Raw genomic sequence first — 19,777 nt, 5'->3', positions numbered from 1 at the left:
TGTCAAAAACAAATGAAATTTGTTATTTGTGTAAAACTATTCAACTACTATTGTGGTTTTCCACCCAGGAGACTTCAGTTTCAATTCTTCCAACTATTTCCAGTTCATCTTTTTAACTGACAATGGAGCTTCTTTAAAAATATTGCAATAAGTTATCTAAATGAATAGCTTTCATCATCATATTCTAAATAATCTTCCTCCTCATCTTCTAAAAGTCCATATTTAAATTTCCGATACACTGTTCCATCTTGGCCCATATATACAATGTCATCATCGTCGTCACCATCTTCACCTACTTCCTCTTCATGATCTTGGTACTCAATGACCTGATCCCTCTGGAAGCTTGAAGTGCTCTCTCTGCTTTTAAAGGACTGGAAAGATTTTGTTTGTTCTGGAAGCTTTTCATAACCAGCTTTAGGTACAGGCTTAGCTTTGGCTTTGGACCTCTTCCAATAGAATAAGATGCCCCCAATGCTAAGGATCAGTAATACTGATGTAGTTATAAACAAAGCAGTCTTCGGCTTTCCTTCAGGTTCTGTTAGGAGTCCTTTCACTAAAATGCATTCATCTACAACATTAACAAGAAAAACTATTGTTTACAATCATTTTGGGTAAAAAAAACATTCCGCTTCAAGGAAAATAAGATAAGAGTTTGATAATGTATCACTTTTGTAAATTATGTTAACAGGGCAAAGTTGGTGAGCTTGGAATTTGTATATTATGTTAACAGGGCAATGTTGGTGAGCTTGAAAGGTTTGGCCATTGTGTAGAAGCATGTGGTTGTAGAATTTGTTACCACCCTGCTCTTTAAATGCCTCTCCTATACCATTGTTAGATCTGCCATTGAATAATTTAAAATGTAATGGTCCAAGGCTTTAGAATTGTGAAAATCATAGCAAGTTCACTTCAGTGGGAGCAAAAGTAGCAGTTAAAGGAGCAGTAAGAGTGATTTATTAGCTTCACTATCTGGTAGTCTGATGTACGAGCATGAGTTTTAGTAGATGCCAGTAGAATGCTGCTTACTAATACCTGAAAATTTTACATTTGGTGGAGAACAAATAATGTTTTTAGGGCTGTTTTCTTTGGATTGGGACACGGCTGTGTACAGGGGCATTCCATGCTTTCTATTCCATGGCAAAAGTTTGGAAAAGGCTCTTTTAATCTTTTACCATTACAAAATCCCAATGTACAATGCAAAATCTGCAAAGATTAGATTTGTGAACAAAATTGGCCTGTGTACAGCTCTGACCTCAATCCAAATGAAAATCTGTAAGATGGAAGCCAATATGTGTCGCGTTGGACATGTTGGAAAGCCAAGTGTGCATATATTTTTGTTTAATAAAATGTATATACATGGGCATTCGGTCAGACCCACAAGTGCCATGAAATGAAGGGGCTTGTGAGGGTGGCTGGTTGTATTGGGGGCAGTGTATTGTGATCAGTAAAACTTGTAGTGGGAAGAGTGGGGATCTGGTTTCAGGAGTTGTGCAGTAGAATCCAAATTGTTTTTTTGTGTCATTAGTAATAGGTTTAGATAAATTATCACTTGTTCTTCAGAGTTGTTTGAGGGACATAAAAGCACTTGCTTTGATGCCTCAATGAATTATACTAGTTTGATAAATTACAGTAGGGGTACATTATATTCTTTATATTCATAAACAAATAGAAGGACATATAGATAGATAGATAGAGAGAGAGAGAGAGAGAGAGAGAGAGAGATAGATAGATAGATAGATAGATAGATAGATAGATAGATAGATAGATAGATAGACCTGCAGTGTTTGTACAGATAAAATTCAAAATATAACTGTGAACAATCAAAGCAGTTTTACAGTTTAAAGGATGATATATTATTTATTTATTGAGCTGAAGTATGGGACACATGAAGCAAAAGCCTAGGGGCTAGAAAAGCTCAATGTTGGACCTACAAATATAAATTATTTTGACCCATAAAAACATATCACTATCTAAACCAGATACGATCTTTTGACGTACCAATTTATTGGTTTTACTGCTTCTTTGGCTTCTCCTGAATTCTAAACCATTTATTTTTTTTAAGTTCCTAGCATAAAACTGAAAAACAGATCTGACAGGCTAAGAGATACGAAAAAAGGAACTGATTTTATAATTTTGCAAGTTAGATGTAATTCCTTACATTAGCGATGTATAGAATTTGTGTGGTCATTTAAATATTTTTATTTTTGCTTAATCCAGTGAGTCTTACCTCAATACTGATGCAAATTACTCTACACCAGCTTTAAATGATACTGGTCGGGCCTGATAGCCTGAAGCTTCAGCTCATTTATTAAAAGTACCTATAATTAATTAACTGTGGGAGAGTGTAATTTGCATAAAGTAACTATAACGATTTAAAAATGTATAACATCTTACTGTAAATAAACTTATAATAAAGAAAAGTAGAAGGGAGCTCCTGTTTTGCCTTAATTATGTTAGTTATTGCAAACGCAAATTGTATTACTTTGGTTCTCCTACCTAATGTTACAGAACATTCACAGCACTCTGCAAGGTTGACTGGATTTCCAGGGCAGCAACGTACACAGCGACCTTCATCTACATACAACACCTGACTGGCTGGGCACACTGTACAATTCAAGGGCCCTGGTCCCTTACACTCCACACAGTTATCGTGACATTTCTCACACGGCTGGTCAGGATCCTTTGTAAAAAGGAAAAAAAAAGCCAGATAAAAAGATGATTAATAAATTACCCAACCCCCCCCCCCATCATGTCTTTATAACTAAGTGACATTTCTTAGCTAAAACATTTGCAACAAAAATAATAGATATCTTTTATAACTTCCATCACAGTCAACCTTAGACGCTAGGCACATGGGGCATTTTCTCTAGCTGGTGGACAAGAACTTGAAATTTCTGCTGCCTGATTGCAATGTGAACCTGAAAACATCCATACTTGGGGTTCATGGCCTGAAAATGTAGAGCAATACAGCCCCCAGACGTGATGGAAAGAACACTTGTTGTGCCTTTACGTTTTTTTGTTTTTTTACCGTACAAACTATAAAAAAGCTTGCTAGGTAAAACCATCATACCTTTTTATATTCTCCGGTAAAACATTCTGAGTTACAAATATGTCCTGAAAGTTGGTAACTCCAAACGCAGGATGTGCAGGCGAGAGCTCCAAAGCCTTTAAAGATGATTACATAAATAATCACGTGAACAAACGATATATATTCATTTGGTATGCAAAGTGTGCTATTTCATACTCTAGTTCTTCTACACAATAGTTTGAATTATTTACATTATAGCTAATAATACATGTTTATATTCCCTTGGTACATTTCAGTGATTAATAGCGAATTGCACTCCATTTTTCTACTTCGCATTAGGGTTGCCACCTGTCTAGTTTTAACCCGAACAGTTCTGTTTTTCTAAGGCTTGTTCAGGTCTTAACTTTCTGTGCGGTTTTCAGCCTTATTAAGCCTGGGCAGGCTTAAGATACCCACTTCATTGTTATTATCAAGTGCAGTTAATTCCTTAAACAAAAAAACAAATCAATCAAAAATAAAAAATAGAATTTTTAAAGGATAGGGTTTACTTATCAGGCAGAATATAGATAGAAATAGGGTTGCAACCTGTGTAGTTTTGAATTGAACATCTCAGTTTTTCGAAGGGCTGTCCATTCAAGAGTTCTGCTTGGTTTAAATCATTGAGAAAACTGGACAGATATCCAGCCAGCTGTGTCAAAGTGATGCAATAATCCCACCCTGGTGTCATAACTCCACCAACATCATTATGCCTGCCATCATACCCACTCCAACATCACCTCCCCTCCCCCAATGTTATTTGCCCTGCCCCCTTTGTTCAGTTTTAGCCGCTGGCAAAGGTGGCAACCCTACTTCACATGTAGATATCTGATCAAGAGCTGCAATTTTGCGTGCCCAGCAATGGCACTCCTCATTTCAATGAGCTAGAACAGCTGTACCACATAGCATTTTGTCCTGAAAATATGTTTATTTTTAGTAGACTATAACCCTGAATTAAACATTGCATCTATTTCCCATTAAGCAGACTAATGAGATTGATGAGAAAGTTCAGAATTCCGGTAAGGTCATCTCCCATAAACTCCATTCTAACAAAATAAAGCAAGCCTGTCGGGTTTAATTAATGTTTAAAAAGATCCAAAATCCGGAAAACCCCAGGTCCCAAGTATTCTTAATAACAGGTTCCATACCTGTAATAGTAATATGCCCCTGCATTTACCTTCCCATCTGTGAGCCCAGCATTCCACCCTCATCTGAATCCTAGTGCACCCTTACTGGGGATTGGGTGGGAACAGTGAATCACAGGTTATGAGAGAATGGTGGGAGTGGGTTATTATCAGGACCCATATCATATACCATCATATCATCAATATCCCAGATAGTTAAGTCAATAATTCCCAGCATCTTCCTTTGCATCTACAATAAATGTGAATGCTGGATGCTTTCACAACTGTGGGTGGGCCCAAAGTTCAAATCCCAGATGTAAAAAGCACATTTGGAATGAAATGATAGAAGCATGACTGCTGCAAACACTACTGCAACATTATAGCAGTGTTACAGCAAAGCAGATTTTTAGTAAATGATTACTTGTGCATGTTTTGCAGGTGGGGTGGCATCTTCCACACCTTCTCACTATGTGGTCTTCATAATAGGACTCTGGGCAGGAGATGACACACTGCCCTTTGGCACGCATTAGGAAGAAGTTTTTGTGACAGGAGAGGCAATTAGACACTTCTGGACCTGAACATTCTTCGCAGCTCACATGACACTTTTCACATTTACTTGTTGAATTTTCTGCATAATATCTAAATTTAAGAAAAAAAAGTCCATTATATACAGTGTTGTACATTAGTACAGTAAAATACATGGAAAAGAGAAGGTTCAATACAAAAAAAAAATGAAATACAGTTTTCCAGATAAAGTGCTAGGTGTAAAAGAGACAAGAGGAAGTGGTTGGGTAATGCCGATGCAACATGTCACACTGTTCATGGTGTCTAAGTAGTGTTCTAGCTATTATGTTAGACATCCAGTCACTCCAGCCTTTATAGATTGCATTTTTGACTAACTAACTATATTAGAACATTTTTTATTTTGCAAAGCCTATCTATTTAGCCAGTTTTTATTGTTATACTGAACAATTCCTTTAAAAATAGGCAATCTATTTTACATGGATAACTATAGTGGACTAGGGCATGTCCTAATTTTTCACGGAGAAAGAAGAAATAAAGTTTTTTTCTGCCATGGAAAATGTACCATTTTTTATTGCAGGCATTGCTAATGTACAGCCACTAAATAATACATAATGAATGGTTGTCATGATGAGTCATGATAAACTTCCTTCTCCACAACTTACCCTGTAATACAGTTTTGCACACAGGCACCACCCAGAGAATACCAGTCAGTTTTGCAAGAGAGACAGTGAGTACTATGCTTTCCAAAGCAGGCTAGACATGTGCTGTGGCACGGAGCACAGCGCTGCTCTTCCTCTTCTGTGTAATATCCATCAGGGCATTTTGCAACACAGGTGGAGTCTATATAAAAAAGACAAAATTACAAGAAATAAAAATATCTTTATTCAAACAATTAGTTACACTCACCCAGTATAGGCTACTTTCTAATGCAAACAAAAAATTACGGCATTGCACTATGCAGTGTTACCTTTTATTTGTTCAGCTGCCTATTCAAGGAGAGAAGGAAAAGAAATGAAAGGGACAGTAACAAAACCAGAACATTTTTTATCCTGTACATCTATCTATCTATCTATCTATCTATCTATCTATCTATCTATCTATCTATCTATCTATCTATTATCCATCCCATTCATCTATCCATCTGTCTACCTATCCATTTCTCTACCTATACATCTGTCTGTCTTTCTATCCATCTATCCATCTGTCCCACACTTGAACCTGGTTGATCTTGTCATAGCTTTTCCTTAAAACTCCTAATAATAACATGGCAAGTAATAATAAAGCCAAAAACAAAAGATAAACAATAGAAAAAATGATGCTGTAAGTTTATAATCTTTGGTTATTCATACTGAAGTGTCTAAGCATTGAAGGATGGTACTAGTTTTCATCAGGTATATAGTACATATTATTATTTTGCACAACACTTTTTCTGACGTAGCTTGAACATGATCAAAGAACAAATGTTTTGACCTGAACAAAGAGTAATGAGATTAATGAATAACAAGTAGGGATGTCAGTGCAGGGTAAGCAGAGGAAATCATGAACTGTTACAAATCATTAAATGATCTTTGAAAGAAAAGAAACGTGCTCTCAGCTACAGCCAGCAAGGTTTGCATCATAACTACAGGAATCTGTAAGAGATTCTGGGCAAGGTATAAAGGTCAAGCTACAAGCCTGACGCACCTTATTTTGTCCCAAAGGTTGCATTTCAAAAAGGAGCACTGCCATAGGCAACCTTTGTTATAAAGAGCTTTTTATAAATGGAAGAACTTATAAAAACTTGAGTACCAGGAAATAAACCCATTCAAGTAGACTAAGATATTCCAAACTGAAGAAGTGACACAACAAACTTAAATGGCTACTGTCATGGAAAACATGTTTTTTTTAATAATGCACCAGTTAATAGTACTACTCCAGCAGACTTCTGCACTGAAATCCATTTCTCAAAAGAGCAAACAGATTTTTTTTATATTCAATTTTGAAATCTGACATGGGGCTAGACATTTTGTCAATTTCCCAGCTGCCCCTGGTCATGTGACTTGTGCCTGCACTGTAGGAGAGAAATGCTTTGTGGCAGGCTGCTGTTTTTCCTTCTCAATGTAACAATGTGTCTCAGTGGGACATGGGTTTTTACTATTGAGTGTTGTTCTCTTGTTTGGCTGCTGGGGGGGGGAAAGGGAGGGGGTGATATCACTCCAACTTGCAGTACAGCAGTAAAGAGTGATTGAAGTTTATCAGAGCACAAGTCACATGACTTGGGGCAGCTGGGAAATTGACAATATGTCTAGCCCCATGTCAGATTTCAAAATAGAATATAAAAAAATCTGTTTGCTCTTTTGAGAAATGGATTTCAGTGCAGAATTCTGCTGGATCAGCACTATTAACTGATTCATTTTGAAAAAAATGTTTTTTCCAATGACAGTATCCCTTTAAACAGTCTCTTTTTCTCAGATAAAAGCATTTCTTTAATGAAACCTATGTCGATAATGCAAAATGCCAAGTCCAGGCTTAAAAGGATGTTTGTGTGGGCAAGGTACAAAGGTCAAACTATGGGTGAAAATCACTTTTCTTTGTCCCAATGGTTGTGTTCCAAGTAGGGCTGTATTAAATTCAAACACTGCAATAGCCAACCTTTGTTATAAAGATGGCAAGCTTTTTGTAAGTGGAAGAAAAATATAGTCACCAGCCAGGAAATACAACCTCCTATTGAAGTAGACTAAGACATTCTAAACTGTAGAAGTGATACAGAAACCACTTCTTTTTCTCTGATATGTGTCTGACTACTGAAATCTATGTGGATAATGCAAAATGCAAAGAGCAGGCTTAATATTATGTTTAGTTGGGCAAGGTACAAAGGTCAAATTATGAGCACAAACCACCTTGTTCTCTCCTAAAGGTTGAGTTCCAAAAGGGCTGTATTAACAGCCAAGCACTGCTATAGGCAATGTGTGTTATAAAGATGGCAAGTTTTTATAAGTGCAAGAAAATATAGTCACCTACCAGAAAATACACCCTCCCATTCAAGTAGACTAAGATATTCTAAACTGAAAAAGTGAGACAGAAAATTTAAACCACCTCTTTTTCTCTAAGTGTCTCAATACTGAAATATATGTGAATAATGCTAAAGGAAACACAGAGGCCAGGCTTAATATTATGTCTATTTGGGTAAGGTACAAAGGACCTTGTTTTGTGTTCCAAGCAGGGCTGTATTAAAATCCACCACTGCTATAGACAATCTTTGTATAAAGATGGCAGGTTCATTAATTAAATGTATGTGGATAATGCAAAATACAGAGGCCAGGCTAAATATTATGGTTATTTGGAAAAGGTAAATAACCAAACTATGGACACAAGCACCTTGTTTTGTCCTAAAGGTTGTATTCCAAGCAGGGCTGTATTCAAAGCCAGCACTGCCATAGGCAACCTTTGTTATAAAGGTGGCAAGCTTTTTAAAAGTGGAAGAAATTATAGTAACTTGAGTACCAGGAAATACACCCTCCCATTCAAGCAGACTAAAAGATAATCTAAACTGAAGAAATGATACAGCAAACTTAAACAGCCTCTTTTTCTCTGATGAAAGTGTCACATTACTGAAATCTATGTGGATAATGCCAAGGAAAATGCCAAGGCCAGGCTTAATATTATGTCTATTTGGCCAAGGTACAAAGGTCAAGCTATTGGCACAAAGGAGTTGTGTTATTTGTTATAAAGATGACAGGCTCATTAATTAAATTTATGTGGATAATGCAAAATGCAAAGGCCAGGCTTAATATTAGGTTTATTTTGGAAAGGAAAAAAGCTCAAACTATGAGCCCAAAGCACCTTGTTTTGTCCCAAAGGTTGTGTTCCAGCCAGGGCTGTATTAAAAGCCAGCACTGCCATAGGCAATCTTTGTTATAAAGAAATCAAGAAGAAAATATAGTCACCAGCCAGGAAATACACCCTCCTATTCAAGTAGACTGAGCTATTATAAACTGAAGAAGTGATACAGCACATTCAAACAACCTCTTTTTCTCTGATAAATGCATTGCTTCAATAAAATCTACGTGGGTAATGCACAATGCCAAGACCAGGCTTGTTTGTTTGGGCAAGGTACAAAGGTCTAACTATGGGCTCAAATTACTTTGTTTTGAACCAAAGATTGTGGTCTAAGCAGGGCTGTATTAACAGTCTGCACTGTTCTTTCTTAAACGAACAGTAAATCCAAACCATTTCTTGGTTTTGCCTCAAAAACAGCATTTTTTATTTCACCCCAACACTATAGTATGAGAAACATCCCCATAATATGATGCTTGCACCACCATGCTTCACTGTTCACAGTGTACTGTAGCTTGAATTCAGTGTTTGGTGGTCATCTGACAAACTGTCCGAGGCCCCTAGACCCAAAAAGAACAATCTTGCTTTTATCAGTCCAAAAATGTTGCGCCATTTCTTTTTAGGCCAGTCAATGTTTTTTTTGGCAAATTGTAACCTTTTCAGCTCGTCTTTTTTTAAACAGTGGGACTTCTTGCCGATAGCTTGGCTTCACGTCTTCTAATTGTAACAGTACTCACAGTTAACTTTAGACCATCTTTGATCTTCCTGGAGCTGATCATTGGCTAAGTCTTTGCCATTTTGGCTATTCTTCTATCCTTTCGAATGGTAGTTTTTCGTTTTCTTTTACGTCTTTCAGGTTTTGTTGCCATTTTAAAGCATTTGAGATCATTTTAGTTGAGCAGCCTATAATTTTCTGCACTTCTTTATATGTTTTCCCCTCTCCAATCAAAATGTAATCAAAGTACGCTACGGTTTTCTATTACTTCACTACACCTACTAGTAAATTATTTGCCATGTAGAAATATAATTCCTACCAAAAATAGTGATTGATCAGGTTAGTGATGTCAGACTGCTATGATAGCAGTGTATCTGAAGCAAACAGTTCCTTTTACCAGTGCAGGGCAACAGTACATTATATTTTACTTCAAAAGACTTTAATTTTTTAGTGTTACTGTTCCTTTAACTTTTTCAGTGTGAAGGGCTAATTATTTGACATACCATGTGTTTTAAGGGACAATTATACTGATGTAATACAAAGAAGACTGGAGCTTTTGAGCAATCTGGAGACCATAAAAAACAATTGGTTCAAGGTCAGTGGCGCAGGTCTTCTTTAACAGAGCAGTCTATTTTATCGGCAGTTACCAGATTTTTACTGTATCCCCTGGTCTTTTACGTATTAGCCTAATTTCTGAAAATTATCTAATAAAATATAAAATCGAATGTTTCTGTGGCTTCAGGAGAGGCTCTGCGCATTCCTGTGACATTGATTCCTGTAACGTCGCTCCTGTTTAGATCACAGACCAGGAAAATATTGCGAATGCCCCGGCACCTCAACATATAAAGTTAACAGCGCTGCTTTAATGGAGTAAATAAACAGATACTTAAAGTTTGATACTTACTCAAAAGGAATTGATTTCTGGGACAGCTTAGACAGTGATGCTCAGTAGCACCCATGCATCGAGAACACTTCTTGTGACATGGATGACAGTTCTTGTGCTCATCTTGGTACTGATATAGAGAGCAGTCCTTGTGTGTCACACAGAAACCTTCTCTGTTCTTTACCAGATTATCTTTGCAACTATCACAGGTGGTAGAAGAGGAGCAAGTCTTGCAGGATGTGTCACAGTCTGAAGGGAAATAATCAGTTATGGTAAGAGAATGCTGATTTCAATGCTAACAAAAGTTTGGCATTCCATATATGATATATCTAAAGGCAATATCTATTGATCAATAAACATACACACACAAAACGACCCTCTACTACAAGTATAGGTTCCAGTACTGATTGAATTATAGCTTGGTCACCTGCATACTATATTTCCATGATGCTGTCTAGATAAGTAAGAAATCCTTCATTACAGCCCAGTTTCTCAGGGATTCCATCTCTTGCACTTACATACCCAGAAACTTTGATTAGGTAATCATAATGTTCCTCAGTCTAAACAACCCCAACCTTTTTTTCAAACTGAGATCTTTTTTATTTTTTATTATCAATTTAGTAGCTCTTCTTTGTACTTCCTCTATTTCAATAATATACTTTTTAAGGATTAGAGGCTTGATAGGGCTTTACCAGTGCCTTGTAAATAGGGATGTCGCGGACTGTTCGCCGGCGAACTTGTTCGCGCGAACATCGGCTGTTCGCGTCCGCCGCAAGTTCGCGAACGTCGCGCGACGTTCGCGCATTTTGGGTTCGCCTTACCTGGCGCTTTTTTTGACCTCTCACCCCCAGACCAGCAGATACATGGCAGCCAATCAGGAAGCTCTCCCTCCTGGACCACCCCCACACCCCCTGGACCACTCCCCTTCCATATATAAACTGAAGCCCTGCAGCGTTTTTTCATTCTGCCTGTGTGTGCTTGGAAGAGCTAGTGTAGGGAGAGAGCTGCTAGTGATTTCACTGATTTGAGGGACAGTTGATAGTAAGTTTGCTGGCTAGTAATCTACTTGATACTGCTCTGTATTGGAGGGACAGAAGTCTGCAGGGATTTGAGGGACATTTTAGGGTAGCTTTGCTGGCTAGTAATCTACCTTCTACTGCAGTGCTCTGTATGTAGCTGCCTGCTGTGGGCACTGATCTCTTCTGATCTCATCTGCTGACTGCTGTAATAACCCAATAGTCCTTGTAAGGACTGCTTTTATTTTCTTTTTTGTTGTTTTACTTTGCTACTTTAACAGCCAAGTGCTATTAGTCTAGCAGTGTTGGGGAGTGGGACTGGTGTGCTACTGTGCTGCTCCTAGTAGTTCAGCAGCACCAACCCGAGAATATTTTTTTTTTTTTAATATACATATAATTTTTTTTTTTATTTTACTTATCTTACTGTTCTTTAAGGTGTCCAGTGCTGTTTGCTGTTCTTCATAGTAGTGCACCAATAGTAGTGCACTTGCAGGCATTATTTGCCCAGTGGCCATCTAGCTGTGTGAGCTTGTTCACATTCTGTCTAAATATCAATAATAATACCGTCTCCAGAAACACCACCTGAGTGACGTTTTTCAAGCAGCAATAATATATTCCGTATCCACCACTGCTGTAGTGTATACGTTGACCTTGTAGGCATTATTTGCCCAGTGTGTTCTTCATTTTCAAACCACTGCCACTTAGCTGTGTGAGCTTTTTCACATTCTGTCTAAATATCAATAATAATACCGTCTCCAGAAACACCACCTGAGTGACGTTTTTCAAGCAGCAATAATATATTCCGTATCCACCACTGCTGTAGTGTATACGTTGACCTTGTAGGCATTATTTGCCCAGTGTGTTCTTCATTTTCAAACCACTGCCACTTAGCTGTGTGAGCTTGTTCACATTCTGTCTAAATATCAATAATAATACCGTCTCCAGAAACACCACCTGAGTGACGTTTTTCAAGCAGCAATAATATATTCCGTATCCACCACTGCTGTAGTGTATACGTTGACCTTGTAGGCATTATTTGCCCAGTGTGTTCTTCATTTTCAAACCACTGCCACTTAGCTGTGTGAGCTTTTTCACATTCTGTCTAAATATCAATAATAATACCGTCTCCAGAAACACCACCTGAGTGACGTTTTTCAAGCAGCAATAATATATTCCGTATCCACCACTGCTGTAGTGTATACGTTGACCTTGTAGGCATTATTTGCCCAGTGTGTTCTTCATTTTCAAACCACTGCCACTTAGCTGTGTGAGCTTGTTCACATTCTGTCTAAATATCAATAATAATACCGTCTCCAGAAACACCACCTGAGTGACGTTTTTCAAGCAGCAATAATATATTCCGTATCCACCACTGCTGTAGTGTATACGTTGACCTTGTAGGCATTATTTGCCCAGTGTGTTCTTCATTTTCAAACCACTGCCACTTAGCTGTGTGAGCTTGTTCACATTCTGTCTAAATATCAATAATAATACCGTCTCCAGAAACACCACCTGAGTGACGTTTTTCAAGCAGCAATAATATATTCCGTATCCACCACTGCTGTAGTGTATACGTTGACCTTGTAGGCATTATTTGCCCAGTGTGTTCTTCATTTTCAAACCACTGCCACTTAGCTGTGTGAGCTTGTTCACATTCTGTCTAAATATCAATAATAATACCGTCTCCAGAAACACCACCTGAGTGACGTTTTTCAAGCAGCAATAATATATTCCGTATCCACCACTGCTGTAGTGTATACGTTGACCTTGTAGGCATTATTTGCCCAGTGTGTTCTTCATTTTCAAACCACTGCCACTTAGCTGTGTGAGCTTTTTCACATTCTGTCTAAATATCAATAATAATACCGTCTCCAGAAACACCACCTGAGTGACGTTTTTCAGGCAGCAATAATATATTCCGTATCCACTGCTGTAGTAGTGTATACGTTGACCTTGTAGGCCTTGTTTGCCCAGTGTGTTCTTCTTCTTCTTCATTTTCAAACAACTCCCATCTAGCTGTGTGAGCTTGTTCACATTTTGTCTAAATATCAATAATAATACCGTCTCTAGAAACACCACCCGAGTGACGTTTTTCAAGCAGCAATAATATATTCCGTATCCACCACTGCTGTAGTGTATACGTTGACCTTGTAGGCCTTGTTTGCCCAGTGTGTTCTTCTTCTTCTTCATTTTCAAACAACTCCCATCTAGCTGTGTGAGCTTGTTCACATTCTGTCTAAATATCAATAATAATACCGTCTCCAGAAACACCACCTGAGTTGTTGTTGTTTTTGTTTTAAAAATAATGCCAGGCAAAGGCAGGCCGCCACGCAGAGGCACTAGGGGCCGTGCTGCTATGCTATCCTGTGGCCCTAGGAAATTGCCCAGTTTTAAAAAGGCAATGACCCTGAACTCCCAAAATGCTGAAGAGGTAGTTGACTGGCTTACACAGCACACCCCATCCTCTACCGTTTCTAACTTTACCACAACATCCTCATCCTCCACTGCTATGGGCACCCCACGTAACACTTCCTCCACCACCGGCGCCCCTTCTTCACTGGAGTCAGAGGAGTTATTTTCACATGAGTTTCTTGAACTGAGTGATGCGCAACCATTATTGGCAGAAGAAGATGAAGGAGATGAGGACGTTACACCAGATTTAATTCTGGCAGAGAACACAACAGAGATGGACATAATGAGTGATGACGAGGAGGTCCCCGCTGCTGCTTCCTTCTGTGAGCTGTTAGAAGAAATTGATGCATCTGAGGAGAATGATGATGATGTTTTGTGGGTGCCCAGTAGAAGAGAGCAAGAGGAGGATAGTTCAGATGGAGAGACGGAGAGTCAGAGAGGCAGGAGGAGAATAAGACTTAGAAGAAGCAGGGAGGACAGCTCGCAGGGAACAGTAGGGCAACAACATGTATCGGCACCTGTGGTCAGCCGGCCAACGCACCCGCCAACGCCGCCGACTTCTACTTTTACCCCCAGATTGCCAGCCTCAAAAAGGTCAGCAGTGTGGGATTTTTTTAATGTGTGTGCCTCTGAACAAAAGCGTTGTAATTTGCAATGAGTGCAGTCAGAAACTGAGTCTTGGGAAGCCCAACAGCCACATAGGTACAACTTCTATGCGAAGGCACATGAACGGCAAGCACAAAGCACTTTGGGAGCAACACCTCAAAGGCAACAGGCAAACTAAAAGCCACCCTCCTTCTGGTCCAGCATCTTACTGCTCTACCTCTGCTGTCCTTGACCCGTCTGAACCACCCTCCACTCCGCCTTCCACCTTGACCACCAGTTCCCATTCCCAGTCATCTGCCCCCAGCCAAGTTTCTGTGAGGGCCATGTTTGAGCGTAAGAAGCCAATGTCTGCGAGTCACCCCCTTGCCCGGCGTCTGACAGCTGGCTTGTCTGCACTCTTAGCCCGCCAGCTTTTACCATACCAGCTGGTGGACTCTGAGGCCTTCCGCAAATTTGTAGCAATTGGGACACCGCAGTGGAAGGTACCCAGCCGCAATTTTTTTTCAAAAAAGGGAATACCACACCTGTACCACCATGTGCAGAGCCAAGTCACCGCATCTCTGTCACTTAGTGTTGGGCCAAAGGTCCATATGACTACTGACGCATGGTCCTCCAAGCATGGTCAGGGCAGGTATGTCACCTACACTGCCCACTGGGTGAACTTGGTCATGGCTGGGAAGCAGGAAATGTGTGGCTCAACAACGACAGTGGAGTTGGTGTCACCGCCACGGATTGCACGCGGTTCTGCCACCACCTCTACTCCTCCTTCGCTCTCTACCTCGTCTTCTTCCTCTTCTTCGTCCTCTGCTGCTGGGTCCTCCTCCTCCTCCACACCTGTGCACCCCCAGCTCCCCCTAGGCTATTCGACGTGCCAGGTACGCCGTTGTCATGCTGTCTTGGGGATGACGTGCCTGGAAAGCAAAAACCATACCGGATCTGTACTCCTGTCATCTCTGCAGTCACAGGCCGATCGGTGGCTGACCCCACACCAACTGAAGATCGGAAAAGTGGTGTGTGACAATGGAAGCAATCTGTTGGCAGCACTGAGACTGGGCAATTTAACACATGTGCCCTGCATGGCACATGTTCTGAATTTAATAGTACAACGTTTTGTCTCAAAGTACCCAGGATTCCAGGACGTTCTCAGGCAGTCCAGGAAGGTGTCGGCCCATTTCAGACGTTCCTATACAGCCATGGCACGCCTTGCTGACATTCAGCAGCGGTACAACATGCCAGTCAGGCGTTTGATTTGCGACAGCCAGACTCGCTGGAATTCAACGCTCCTCATGTTGGAACGTCTGCTGCAACAACAAAGAGCCGTCAACGAATACCTGTTTGAACTGGGTGGTAGGACTGGATCTGCAGAGCTGGGGATTTTTTTCCCCCGTTACTGGGTGCTTATGCGCGATGCCTGCAGGCTCATGCGCCCTTTTGAAGAGGTTACAAATATGGTCAGTCGCACCGAAGGCACCATCAGCGACCTAATACCCTTTGCTTTCTTCCTGGAGCATGCCGTGCGACGAGTGACAGATGAGGCTGTAGACCAGCGTGACGAGGAGCAGGAAGCGCACGATTTCTGGTCGGAATCACCAGAACGAACCCAGGCACCTGCTGCAACGCAGGGAGAGGTGTCAGAAGTGGAGTCAGAGGAGGAAGGTGGCTTTGTGGAGGAGGAGGACCAACAGGAGCAGGCTTCCCAGGGGGCTGGTGGTGACCTTTTGGGGACCCCTGGTCTTGTACGTGGCTGGGGGGAGGAGACCGTGGATGATGCAGTCCTTGATAACGAGGAAGCGGAGATGGATACCTCTGCATCCAACCTTGTGAGAATGGGGTCTTTCATGCTGTCATGCCTGTTGAAGGACCCCCGTATCAAGAGGCTTAAGGAGAAGGACCTGTACTGGGTCGCGAATCTACTAGACCCTCGGTACAAGCATAAAGTGGCAGAAATTTTACCAACATACCACAAGTCTGAAAGGATGCTGCATTTACAAACCAGCCTGCAAAACATGTTGTACAATGCTTTTAAGGGTGATGTCACTTCAGGAACTCATCAACATTCCAGGGGCAGAGGTGCCAGTAATCCTGCCACGAGCGCACCTGCAAGGACAAAGCACTTTGGCCACTCTGTAACGTCAGACATGCAAATGTTTTTCAGCCCAAGGCAGCGGCAGAACCCTTCGGGATCCACCCTCAAAGAACGCCTCGACCGGCAGGTAGCGGTCTACCTGGCATTAACTGCAGATATCGACACTCTGAGGAGCGATGAACCCCTGGACTACTGGGTGCGCAGGCTTGATCTGTGGCCAGAGCTGTCACAATTTGCCATGAACCTCTTGTCTTGCCCCGCCTCAAGTGTCCTCTCAGAAAGGACCTTCAGTGCAGCAGGAGGGATTGTAACTGAGAAGAGAACTCGCCTAGGTCACAAAAGTGTGGATTACCTGACCTTTATTAAAATGAATGAGGGGTGGATCTCGGAGGGTTACTGCACGCCGGAAGACTTGTTCTGAGTTTCTGATTCTGACTCCCCATGCAGCTGTCCTTCTCTGCACGCCTCATGACTCCACATACAGCTGTCCTTTAGCGTCCTCCTCCCTCCACCACCGTTACAAACTAGGGTGCAAACCCTACTGGTTTAATTTGAATCCAGGTAAATCCTGAGTTTTTCTGGCCTCTGTGCTTCAGTGGCTGCGACCAAAAAAAACAGAATATTTTCAGCATTTATATGGCATATTTTTTCTGGCCTCTGTGCTTCAGTGGCTGCGACCAAAAAAAACAGAATATTTTCAGCATTTATATGGCATATTTTTCCTGGCCTCTGTGCTTCAGTGGCTGCGACCAAAAAAATTGAATATTTTCAGCATTTATATGGCATATTTTTTCTGGCCTCTGTGCTTCAGTGGCTGCGACTAAAAAAAACAGAATATTTTCAGCATTTATATGGCATATTTTTCCTGGCCTCTGTGCTTCAGTGGCTGCGACCAAAAAAATTGAATATTTTCAGCATTTATATGGCATATTTTTTCTGGCCTCTGTGCTTCAGTGGCTGCGACCAAAAAAACAGAATATTTTCAGCATTTATATGGCATATTTTTTCTGGCCTCTGTGCTTCAGTGGCTGCGACCAAAAAAAACAGAATATTTTCAGCATTTATATGGCATATTTTTCCTGGCCTCTGTGCTTCAGTGGCTGCGACCAAAAAAATTGAATATTTTCAGCATTTATATGGCATATTTTTTCTGGCCTCTGTGCTTCAGTGGCTGCGACTAAAAAAACAGAATATTTTCAGCATTTATATGGCATATTTTTTTCTGGCCTCTGTGCTTCAGTGGCTGCGACTAAAAAAAACAGAATATTTTCAGCATTTATATGGCATATTTTTTCTGGCCTCTGTGCTGCAGTGGCTGCGACCAAAAAAAACCAGAATATTTTAAGCATTTATATGGCATATTTTTTCTGGCCTCTGTGCTTCAGTGGCTGCGACCAAAAAAATTGAATATTTTCAGCATTTATATGGCATATTTTTTCTGGCCTCTGTGCTTCAGTGTCTGCGACAAAAATTTTTTATATTGTTAGCATTTATATGGCATATTTTTCCTGGCCTCTGTGCTGCAGTGGCTGCGACCAAAAAAAAATTAATATTGTTTGCATTTATATGGCATATTTTTTCTGGCCTCTGTGCTGCAGTGGCTGCGACAAAAAAAAATTAATATTGTTTGCATTTATATGGCATATTTTTTCTGGCCTCTGTGCTGCAGTGGCTGCCACAAAAAAAAATTAATATTTTCAGCATTTATATGGCATATTGTTTCTGGACTTCTGGTTCAGTGGCTGCGACAAAAAAAACATAATTTTTCAGGAAAGTACACATGCCTAATTTTTCAGGGTTCTGCAACAGTGGCAAAATCGCATCTTTTATGGTCACCGCAGGTGATCAATAAAGTAGACCAAAACTGGGCCCACACTGCAGAATCAGTGTTTTTTGGTTCGCTTCACTGTACATTGAATTACCTCTGCCTGACCGTGCACGTGCGCACAAGCACGGTGACTGCTAAACACACCACTACAGAAATATTGCCACCAACAGGACGAACATCCTGGAGGTGACAAGCTCAACTAGTAATTAACAACTATTATTTGCTCACTTGACGGTATCATTCATTAAAGCTCTTTGCGTCTTTTTGCGTTGCAGTAAGCACCGCGTTTCGTCTTTGCGTGTGAACAGGCTGTAACTTTACACGACTTGATTGGCATGTAGACGCCGGACGTTTTAAAGCATTTTATTACACAGGTTTAGAAATGTAGTGTGATTTCTGCCCTTTACAGCACAAAACGCAGCGCTGTGTCAACAATGGATTTTTTAGAAACATTTTTGCCCTTGATCCCCCTCTGGCATGCCACTGTCCAGGTCGTTGCACCCTTTAAACAACTTTAAAATCATTTTTCTGGCCAGAAATGTCTTTTCTAGCTTTTAAAATTCGCCTTCCCATTGAAGTCTATGGGGTTCGCGACGTTCGCGAACCGTTCGCATTTTTGACGCAAGTTCGCGAATATGTTCGCGAACTTTTTTTCCGACGTTCGCTACATCCCTACTTGTAAAGAGAGAGAATGACTCTGTCCTTCCTTGAATCTATATGGCTTTCAATAAAGGACAATATTTAGCTGGCCCTTCCTATTGCTAGTATACAACATCACATTGAATGCCTCAGAGATCTTTAACTTTGGATAGATAGACTATATATTGCTATGCATCTTATCAATGGTTATTTACAACAAGCTATATGTCTATTTTCAAGCTGTATTTTTGTAATCTTTTTGTGCTCTCAAATAAGACTTTTATCTAAGAGAAAAAAATACAAAATAGTAGAAAATATATATATATATATATATATCTCAACATAAATCACACCAGCGCCACCATTAAAACTAAAAATACGAATACTAAAGTGCTCATACACAATGCCCCCCACAGTGTACAAAGTGCAAAAAAAGGCTGGCAATGAGACCACAGAGACCCATAGACTGCTCTTCGAATAAAGCATGTTAGGCTGTGCTCAATTAAAAAGGGGAGGCGAGGGGAAGCATGTAGGCTTCCGCCCCTCTTGCCCCTAACCCCCAAAATGAACACTTAAGCAACATATAGTTTACATCAGGGCTGTCCAACTGGTGGCCCGCGACCCCCCCTTCTGTGTGTCTGTTTACCATATCACTACAGAGATTAACTGGCCCCTGCATTATTTAAACCTCAAATTCAGAATAATCCCTTCAATTGTTCACACCTGTGATATCCCTGCATTGTTCACACTTGTGACACATCTATTGTTCACATCCCTAAAGCTCTGTACTGTTCACACCTGAGACCCAGACTGAAACTGCCCACTAGAGATGTCGCGAACTGTTCGCCGGCGAACTTGTTCGCGCGAACATCGGGTGTTCGCGCTCGCCGGAAGTTCGCGAACGTCGCGCGACGTTCGCCATTTTGGGTTCGCCATTGTTGGCGCTTTTTTTTGCCCTCTCACCCCAGACCAGCAGGTACATGGCAGCCAATCAGGAAGCTCTCCCCTGGACCACTCCCCTTCCCTATAAAAAACCGAAGCCCTGCAGCGTTTTTTCACTCTGCCT

General features: G+C 40.8%; 1 protein-coding gene across 1 annotated transcript in view; it reads right to left on the bottom strand.

Moving 5' to 3' along the window:
- pcsk5.S (proprotein convertase subtilisin/kexin type 5 S homeolog) overlaps positions 1-19,777 on the bottom strand; it is a gene marked incomplete at its 5' end in the record, with an annotated part of 230,007 nt that continues 210,230 nt past the window's right edge. The window contains 6 exon segments of the mRNA NM_001092999.1: positions 1-568; positions 2,494-2,677; positions 3,068-3,162; positions 4,607-4,824; positions 5,373-5,550; positions 10,146-10,373. Of these exon segments, the coding sequence (NP_001086468.1) occupies positions 153-568; positions 2,494-2,677; positions 3,068-3,162; positions 4,607-4,824; positions 5,373-5,550; positions 10,146-10,373 (1,319 nt within the window). The 3' untranslated portion in view covers positions 1-152.

This window comes from Xenopus laevis, chromosome 1S (assembly GCF_017654675.1).
Source record: "Xenopus laevis strain J_2021 chromosome 1S, Xenopus_laevis_v10.1, whole genome shotgun sequence".
NCBI lineage: Eukaryota > Metazoa > Chordata > Amphibia > Anura > Pipidae > Xenopus > Xenopus laevis.
Note: the sequence above shows the minus strand (reverse complement) of the source record. Positions and strands in the feature narration are given on the sequence as shown.